General features: G+C 45.5%; 1 protein-coding gene across 2 annotated transcripts; it reads left to right on the top strand.

The window, feature by feature from the left end:
* Positions 1–451: 451 nt before the first annotated feature.
* On the top strand, positions 452–3,998 carry Znf688 (zinc finger protein 688). 2 transcript variants are annotated; one of them, XM_051145332.1, is made up of 3 exons: positions 454–1,149; positions 1,445–1,558; positions 3,389–3,995. In XM_051145332.1, the coding sequence occupies exons 1-3, from the start codon at positions 954–956 to the stop codon at positions 3,901–3,903; spliced, it is 825 nt and encodes a 274-aa protein (XP_051001289.1). In that variant the 5' UTR covers positions 454–953; the 3' UTR covers positions 3,904–3,995. The 2 variants fall into 2 exon arrangements, with proteins under 2 accessions (XP_051001290.1, XP_051001289.1); XM_051145333.1 differs by lacking the exon at positions 1,445–1,558 and having other exon boundaries at positions 452–1,149; positions 3,389–3,998.
* The last annotated feature ends 5,923 nt before the right edge of the window (positions 3,999–9,921 follow it).

Genomic DNA, 9,921 nt, shown 5'->3' with positions numbered 1-9,921 from the left:
TGTAACCCAGACTGGCCTCCAACTCTTAGCTATCTTCCTGCCTGGGTTTTTTTGAGTGCTAGGTTGACACAAGCCCACCACCACCATCGCTGGCCTCGTATACATATTAATGGACTTGGCAAAAAATTACTATGCGATTTAAATTTTTTCTCCCATTCTAATTCCAACCTCACCTAGAGCATCCCTTAGCCTGTAACTTCAGTACAGAGACTAAGCTAGCAGAGCCACGGGTTCAAGTATTCTGTCGGTCCTCTGAGCACACAAACTAGGTTTCTGAAGTGCATACACAGCCTTTGCCAGGCTCCGGAGGCTGGCCACCAGATTCCACGCGCGCCAGGAGGACACCATCTTGGGCAGCTGGGAGATGATGTCCAGGTCCTCAGAATCGTTTCAGAAGTCCCGCCATTCTGAAGCCAATTGCAGCACCGCGGCTCCTTGCGGTTACAGCCAATCAATGGCTGCAGTGATTGCGCAGCACCGAGAGGTCGGTGAGGCAGCGGGTAGCCCGTATTTTTTGAAGGCCTCTCCTCCCTGCATGCATAGAAACGAACACCAACCCTCCTGAAGCCGCCATTGTATTTAAGGGCAAACGGGGCGCTGCAGGCAGTGTAAGTTAGAAAGACACCATATTTGTTAAGCTGCAGAAATGGCGCCTCAGTGTGGTCAATGGCAACTGAAGCTAGGTCGTCGCCATGTTTTCTGAAGGCATCTTCCGGGTCCTTCACCCGAGTCCTTGTCTTTGTGCTTGCGGCTGTGGAGTAGCCACTATGGAGCGGTACTAGCATTCCTCCGGAGCTCTGCCATCCCTAGCGGCGATTCACTGCCCGCTTCGTTCCGTTCGCGTTGAGAGCGACCGTGACCAAGGGGCGCGGCAAGGGCGTGGCCTCCCGGGGACACTGAGGTCCGAAGCCGCAGGCTGGGGGAGCCAAGCCGCTACCCCGGCAGGATCCCCGATGGCGCCACCCCCGGCCTCTCTGCTGGTGCCGATGCCGGGGGAGATCTGGCCTGCCTTCCGGAAGCCTGAGCTCGTGAGCTTCGCGGATGTGGCCGTGTACTTCTCCCCACAGGAGTGGGGGTGTCTGCGCCCCGCGCAGAGAGCCTTGTACCGGGAGGTGATGTGCGAGACCTACGGCCTCCTGGGCGCGCTCGGTGAGGCCCCGGGTCAGAGCCCCGCCCTCCATCCTCCTGGGGGTTCACTGGGGAGATGCTGTAGATCGACCAAATGGATTGTGAGCCCTCACCCCACACTTTCCCACCAGCAGCATCAGTCACCTTCCATTCTCGGGGCTTCCTCGGGAGTCTCCATTCAGGCAAGAGCTCCGCAAACTCTGCCCAGGTTAATTTGAGCACAAGTTCCAGAGGAGGTGCCCTCACCCCCTAGTGGGATACTGTCTGCCCAGGGCCAGCCCCTCAGGCCAGCACTGTGACCCCTGTTCTCTCTCAGGGTTCCCGGGCCCCAAACCAGCCCTCATCTCTTGGATGGAACAGGAGAGTGAGGCTTGGAGTCCCGCCGCCCAGGATCCTGAGGAGGGGGAAAGTCTGGGAGGAGCTCCAAGAGGTGAGGGATTGTCCCAAGCCCTTCCAAATCTTGTCTGTCCAGGGTTTCTTCCTAGTAAGCCTTTCTTTCAGATTCCCCATTCCAGTATCCCTGCAGAATTTAAAGAGCCGACATGTGTCAGATACTAAAGGAAAGAAAGCCGACTTGTTAAGTTTTGGAACCTTGGGAGAGCAATCCTATAAAAAACAAAGTGGGGATGGGGGCCTGGAGAGATGGCTCACCAGTCAAAAGCACCTTCCAGGGTACCCTGTTCAATTCCCAGCACCCACGTGGCTAACTGCTGTCTGCAACTCCGGTTCCAGGGGACCTGGCACCCTCACACAGACCCAAATAGAGGTAAAATACCAATGTCTGTAAAAATAAATAAATCTTAAAAAAAAATAAATAAATAAATAAATAAAGAGCAAAGTAGGAGAATCTAGAGCCCAAAGAAATTATAGGTTACCAGATGTTTGTTAAAATACCACTCCATTTTCCCCTATTCAAAACCAACCAAGGCTGGTCATTGTGGCCCACGCCTTTAATCCCAGCACTCCCAGGGCAAGGGCAGGTGGACTTGAGGCCAATCAAGGCTACATATAGTGAGACCTTGACTCAGCCCCCCCCCCCCCCCCGAAAAAAAAAAAAAACCCTAAAGGCCCCTAAGAATAGAATTGGTTTCAGGTTTGCCTATCATATTTCTCAAAGAAGACAAAGGGGGTCATGATAAAAATGCTCACCTCCCATCACTACCCTGAACCTAGGAAGTCTAAAGTAAATATGGTGCCTCATCTATAAAAATCCCACTGTACCGAATACACTCACAAGATACACCAGTAGCTATGGTTTATTGAGTATTTACTCAGTGATGACTAAGCACTAAGCACGTGTGTATTTAATCCTGCCAATAGTTCTGTGACATCAAGAAACCCCCCTTTTTTTTTTTTCCCCATTTTCCACATGAGGAAGGAAATTTTAACTGCCTTCCCCCAGGCAGTATATTTTGGCACTACCTGGGTAAAAGCTAAGGCAGTTGGTGCGAAGGTGTTGTTTTACCGAGACTGTTTTCCTAAGATTTATTTGTATTATTTTCTGTAAGTGTGTCTGCATGACGGCAGCTGAAGTTACAGATGGTTCTGTGGTTCCTGATGTGGGTTTTGGGAAGTGAACTCAGGTGCTTTGGAAGGACAGCAAGGCTCTTAACCATTGAGCCATCTCTCCAGCCCATGTTTTGTTTTATTTTTATTGGTTGACTTTTTTTTTTTTTAAAGACAAGTAGCTCTGGCTGGCCTGGAACTTGCTTTTGAGACAGGGTTTGCAGAAATCTACCTGCCTCCCTCTAAAGAGCTAGGGTTAAAGGTGAGTAGCCACCATACCCTACTATCTTGTTTCTGTTGTTTTTGTTTTGTTCTGCGTTCGAAACAGCTTTTCCCTGTGTAACAGCTCTGGCTGTCCTGCACTCGCTTTGTAGAGCAGGCTGGCCTCAAACCCACAGAGATCTGCCTGCCTCTGTGTGCACCACAATACTTAGCATCTTGTTTTTGAGACAAGGTCTCACTGTGTAGGACACCATGGCTTCAAAGTTATGCCTATTTTTCTGCCCCAGCTTTTCCAAATGCTGGATTACAGCTACTTCCCCAGTGGGACAAATGAGGATTAAAAAAAAAAAAAAAAAAACAGGTTTCTCTGTGTAGCCTAGGCTGTCCTGGAACTCGCTCTGTAGACCAAGTGCCCCTCAAATTCACAGAGATCCCCATGCCTCTGCACCGCAAGTGCTGGGATTAAACGCATGAGCCACCACTATCCGTTGGCAAATCAGTTTTTAAAATGCAATTCATTTCTGATTCCCAGGAGACACTCCAAAGGAAACGGAGCAGAGCTCCAAGAAGGGAGTTGAGAGGCCAGCAGAGACTCCTGCTCAGTTGCCACCTACAGAGGTGGTTGAACACAAGACTTATTCCATGGCTACCAAGGCCTCTGCAGGGGCACAGGCACCTACCAAAGCTGCTCCCAACCAAATAGTGGGTGTGCAGCTTCCTGTCCAGGTACCCGGCACAGATTCACAGGCAAGGCAGCGGCGCCATGTGTGTGTGGACTGTGGGCGCCGTTTCACCTACCCATCTTTGCTGGTCAGCCACCGGCGCATGCACTCAGGTGAGCGACCCTTTCCCTGTCCAGAGTGTGGCATGCGCTTCAAGAGGAAGTTTGCGGTGGAAGCACACCAATGGATCCACCGTTCCTGCTCAGGGGGTCGCCGTGGCCGTAGGCCTGGGATCCGGGCTGTGCCTGGAGCCCCAGTCCGAGGTGACCGTGACCCACCAGTGCTCTTTCGGCATTATCCGGACATCTTTGAGGAGTGTGGGTGAGCTGAGCAAGCTGCCTCTCTATCTGGAGCGGAGCACGAACTTGTCACTAAGAGCCAACTGAGTCAAGACGTGGGAGTTAAAATGCATCCCGTTGATTTTTCTCAAGGATTCCTTGTAAACTTGTAAAATGAAAAGTGCCTGTAAAGATCCACACAGATTAAACCTGATACCTGCTCCCTTCTCCTGTGTTTTGTGTTTTGAGTAAAAAATGGGGGCTGGGCTGCGGTGTGAGTTGGTACATTACTATTTTAGTCAGGGTTCGTAAGAGGAATGGAACAGAGGGGATGAAAACACACACACACACACACACACACACACACAACACACACACACAGTGTAGCCATAGGTAAAGGCAAAAAGAGGAGCTGACTAACTTTTGAAATGCTTTTTTCTTCTGCTTCCTACCAGGAGGGGCTGCCTGTTGTAGTTAATTTATCAGTATGGCCGAATAATGCTTATCATTAATTAGGCCTATAATTATTATTACAGCAGTATTTCCTAACCTGCTAGAAATCAATCAAGACACAGGCACACCTGTTATATTTTAAAATAGCCTTAGTTAACCTGGGGCAGGGCAGATATATTAATCCCCTAAACTACTTCCCATAGTGGGGCAAGTATGAGATACCTCCCACCTATAGTCCCAAATACTTGTTAATTACCATCATCTGGTCCAAGTCTCCATCCATGCTGGCCATGTGCTTCTCCTCCACTTATCCCATGATGGCCTCCTTCGTGCTCTTCCTCTCTGGTCTCTCCTTCCCAAGATTCCTTCTGTCTCCCCTTAGTCACACCTATCCCATTTGTCTTGCCCAGAGTGATGGCTTTTTATTGGTCAAACAAATTAAGCTTTTCGGCAAGGTGGGTCACAAAGACAGTAATTAGCATCAAAATACATCAGACCAACCTCCAACAGTTGCCCACAATAAGGGACACCTTCCCAAATCAGTTATGACAATTCTTCAAGTGAGGCTCCCTTCTCAGGTGGCTCTAATTGTGAAAATTGACACTAAAACCAACCATAATAATTCACCCTTGTCAACTTGACACACAGATACAGCACTTAAAAAAACATAACATTATGTAGGTACACATGTCTATATAATACATATATAAGTATTTGTTTTGTTCTTTGACAATATGTAATTCTGGTTGGCCTGGAACCCTGTGGCTAGAATACAGACATGCCCTTAGTACACATTTTTAATCCCAAACAATGAAGATAAAGTTAGTTGGTAGGAAGAAGCACTCATTTTTGAAAGTGATATCTAATTGAGAGGCAGATAAAGTGATGAATCAGAGAAAGATTTGACAGACTAGGATATGCCCAACTCTTATGAAAACAGAGACAAAAGAGAGGTAACTTAAAAGGGAGCAGCAGGAGAGAGAGAGAGAGAGAGAAGGAAGAGGAAGAAAAGGAGGAGGAGGAAGAGGAGGAGGAGGGAGTTTTACCAGGACAATTTGTTTTACAGGTTGTATTGAGAACAAGCTAGACATAGGTGAAGACAGACGAGGCTGACAATGAACAGAAGCCAGCAGGTTAAAACACATGGCTAGAGTTAGTTTGAGTCCAAGCATTGAATCAGTCAGGTTGGCAAGGAGTTTGAGCCAGAACAGCTGAGCTGAACCAGCAGCCAGAGTTCAGAAAGTACAAGCGAGGGTGAGCTTATTCAGCAATAAGTCTCAGAGGCTGAAAACATTCTAGGCCTGGATTAGACGGTACAGATGCTATAGAAGCTTCTAGCACTAGGCCTAGGTTGGCAGATGGAGGCAGTAAGCCTCAGAGACAACAATTACATCAGGCAAATGAAAGTTACTCTAACGGTGCTAGAATTGAGTAAGGATCTATGCAAAAAAAATTTTTTTTAAATTAATCATTATTTTTAATTTAGTTTTTTTAAAAACAGGATTTCTCTATACAGTCTTGGCTGTTCTGGAATTTTCTGTGTAGACCATGCTGGCCTCAGACCAAAGGATATCCAGCTACCTCTGCCTCCTGAGTACTGGACTGCCCAGAAAACTTTTTTTTTTAATAAATAGGAATGATGCTAAGATACACACAAGCTGGGAGCATTTCATTTAGAAAAGGCAACCCCCCCCCCCCAAAAAAAGAAAAGGCAATCTCATAGCCAGAATAAATTTCTATTCCAGTAAGGACAAAGTGCTGTCCCATCCCCGATGGAAGTTGTCCAGTGTAACCACACTGCCACCACGTACTTGGCTGGCCACCCCTAGGAATGGTACATGTTAAGGGCTCAGTTGTTGGCTCAGAAGCAGCTATAGCCAAAATAGCTTTAGTAAGGGGAAGTTTGTGTTGTTTAACCCACATATAACCTCCATTTCTGTCACCATGGCCACTTTGTTCACGGTCCTATTGGTCAATGGCTGGGATAGGCGTCTGACTGCCCACAGAATGGGTCATCCTAGTCACTGGATTATTGAATTCCTCTCCATTTGAAGTCATCTTTTAATGACCATTTACAAGGGACACATTTATGTCATTATAAAAAGCAAATATCCCAATCATTCAATTTAACCAATAAAGACTCAGGAGGGATGCTGGGGTGAACCCTGCTAGCTCAGAGAGGCAGAGAAAGCACCCAACTACCTTACTACTCAGATCACATCTCAGAGGAAAAGCCCCCAAAACTCATTAGCTCAGTTGACAGCCCTGGAGGAAAAGACAAACAAACAAACAACAAAAACCAAGGCCAAAGGCTTGTTAGCTCAAAGTTCAAAAAGCTCCTTCTATCCATGCTGCCTTAAATACCCTTAAATACTCAAAGTTTCTCCTATTCTTTAATCCCTGTCAATTGGTTTCTTGTCCCACCTTTTGACCTAGGGTTAACTTTATTAAATCCTGTGTACAGAAAGCTCTTGTACTAAAGATGTGTGCTAGCCAGGTATGGTGGTGCACACCTTTGATCCCAGCTCTTGGGAGGCAGAGGCAGGTGGATCGATGTGACTTCAAGGCCAGCCTGGTCTACAAAGCTAGTCCAGGACAGCCAAGGCTACACAGAGAAACCCTGTCTCGAAAAACAAAAACAAAAACTAAAAATAAAAAAAGATGTATGCTAGGGCTGGCTTAACCACACAATAATCACTTGTTTACAATAAGCAGAAAGTTCTTGGATTAAATATGTGAACCACACCAAACAAAAACCAGAATTTTACAGTTCACAATCTCTGGGGTCACAACGAAATCAAATATGCTGCAACATTTCTCCCTTTTTGTCTAAATGAAAGACTTTTCTCTAACAACAAGAAACTATACACTGTCTGGTAAGAGTTGCATTCATGATGTCCAGTCTGTTAGTATTTGGCAACCTTGGAGAAAGCATTCTACTGTCCATCCCTATCTTGGTGAGTCCCAAGTTCTGTACCTAAATCACTTTGTGTCATAACTTGCATTACCAATCAAAAACATCTTTTTAAGAACTAAAACATCTTTTTAAATCCTAAACAACTTAAGCTTAGTTGTAAGACTATAACAATTTAGTTCTCAACCCCATCCAGAGCCCTGAGAAGGATAAATATTATCTGAATAAACAGGAAGTGCAGAGCACACAGCTTCCAAAACTATAGAAGTGACAGATTCTGTTGGCTGCCTGGACAGTCATCCAAGATATCTCTAAGATGTTGGAGCATCATCTTCAGTCTTCCAGCTCAGAATATCTGACAGACTTTTCTGTGAAACAGGTAATATGAAGGACTTGCCTACTTTGTCCTTGAAAAGCTTGGCAGTCGACTTTCCAGCATCCAGTTTGTCCAGCATTCTGTCTGCAGTGGAAGCTGTTGCGCCCTCCCGCCGGCAGGAACGATGCGGACACCAGGATTCTTCTCAATCGCGCTTTATTGGGAGCGCCCTTGAAGCTGAAGCGAAAGACCCCGAATGCCCGCGAGCGCATCACTTAAATAGCTCTGTGTATGTGACGTGTCAATATCTCATAGGTCGTGTCTGGATGCCTCATTAGCATGCCTCATTAGTATGCCAAATTAGTATGCCTGTGGCTGAGAGGGCAGCTCCAGAATACTTCATGTGCATACCCCTGTTCGGGAGGGGCAAATTGGGAGAGCTTATGTCCACGCTTGTGCGAGAGTTATGGTTGCCGCTGTCGCCATTACTGGGTGCGGGCGCGCCTTACAGAAGCAAGGACATTTCTTTCCCAGTGGCTCATTTGCCACGTATAAAGCCGTCTCCTAAAGAATTTTTGATGCCCATCCTCTTCTTCAAAGTTGAAAAGGGGCGATACCAGGGGATGACATGTCTCTGTAAAACAAAACAAAACAAAACAAAACAAAACAAAAAAAACCTCTCAAATTAATAAAACATCTTTAAATGCCATATTCTGTAGATCTCTGAAGTTTTTGAAGACATCTAGGTCTATATCTGAATTTCTTATTTCTACCTGTATACTGATGATTAACTTAGAAAACACCTGTGATTAATTAGACTAACAACCTAACAAAACTACAAGTTGGATTGACTATTCGTTTGCATTTCTTAATTATCCTAAACAGTTTGTGATAGTAGCTTTCAAAAGGACTAGAACTGGACACTGCGTTTTTAAGAATTACTGGGGCTGGAGAGATGGCTCAGTGGTTAAGAGCGCCGCCTGCGCTTCCAGAGGTCCTGAGTTCAATTCCCAGCAACCACATAGTGGCTCACAACCATCTAATGTAATCTGATACCCTCTTCTGCAGATAAAGCACTCATATGCAATAAATAAAATAAATAAATCATAAATAACTCTTAAAAAAAAAAGAATTATATAGGTACCGTAACTTAAAAATAGTTGATACATAGTATGTTGTAACCAAAATATAACGTTAATTTTGTATCAATATACAACTATCCATACCAATGTAACCAAATATCATCTTTTAAAAATTATTTATTTATTTATTTATTTATTTATTTATTATGTATGCCATGTTCTGCCTGCATGTTCACCTGCAGGCCAGAAGAGGGCACCAGATCTCACTATAGATGTTTGTGAGCCACCATGTGGTTGCTGGGAATTGAACTCAGGACCTCTGGAAGAGCAGACAGTGCTCTTAACCTCTGAGCCATCTCTCCAGCCCCCCAAATATAATCTTAACTTTGTATCAATATACAAAGATCTGTAAGAGCAGATTTAATAACCTATCCTTTTCCCCTATTGTCCTTGTATTATTTCTATATCCCTCCTCTTTTCTTTTCAACCCTTCTCCCCCCATATAAGAAAGAAGGATAGAAAAAGGAAAAAGAAGGAGAGGAATCCCTGAGTTTAACCTCTTATGTCTTGTTTCCTCCCTGACCAAGACCATCAACAGTTTGCAACCAACCTCCTAAAAATGATGACAGACATCCATCACCCACTAAAAGACCAAAACCCATCCACCCTACGTTGGGAATGTGACATCATTCTCTCTCTTTTTTTTTTTTTTTTGGTTTTTCAAGACAAGGTTTCTCTGTGTAGGCTTGGCTGTCCTGGACTCACTTTGTAGACCAGGCTGGCCTCGAACTCACATCGATCCACCAGCCTCTGCCTCCCAAGTGCTGGGATTAAAGGCATGTACCACCACTGCCTGGCCTGGCATCTTTCTCTTAAAATTGCATGTTGCTCACAGTTTTTTGTCCTTGTGACAAGCCCTACATACACACCCCTTCCCCAGAAGTCTCTCTCATCAGTTTTCCAATCGTGTTTCTTCCATGTCCCTGACCACCCAGTCAAGTTACTGGCTACAGACTATTAATCAATGGACAACCGCACATTTGGTCATTTCTCCTTCCAAGAAAAGTTTATGGCTGTGTGTAGTTCCCAAAGTTCTGCCCACTGTGGAGATTTCCTGTTAGGGGTTGGTCTGGTGCTAGATGTATTCAGATGCTAGATTCTGGACCCCAAGATTTGGCTGCAGTCCAGATGAGCGCATTCTCCTGTACACTGATCTATTGTTGTGTAAACTTTGCTCCCCAATTATCTCTGATTGGTTAATAAAAAATCTGGACAGCCTATAACTGGGCAGAAGAGAGGT

The sequence above is a fragment of the Acomys russatus genome, chromosome 5 (genome assembly GCF_903995435.1).
Source record: "Acomys russatus chromosome 5, mAcoRus1.1, whole genome shotgun sequence".
NCBI lineage: Eukaryota > Metazoa > Chordata > Mammalia > Rodentia > Muridae > Acomys > Acomys russatus.
The sequence above is the reverse complement of the archived record's forward strand: the minus strand, read 5'-3'. Positions and strand labels throughout refer to the sequence as shown.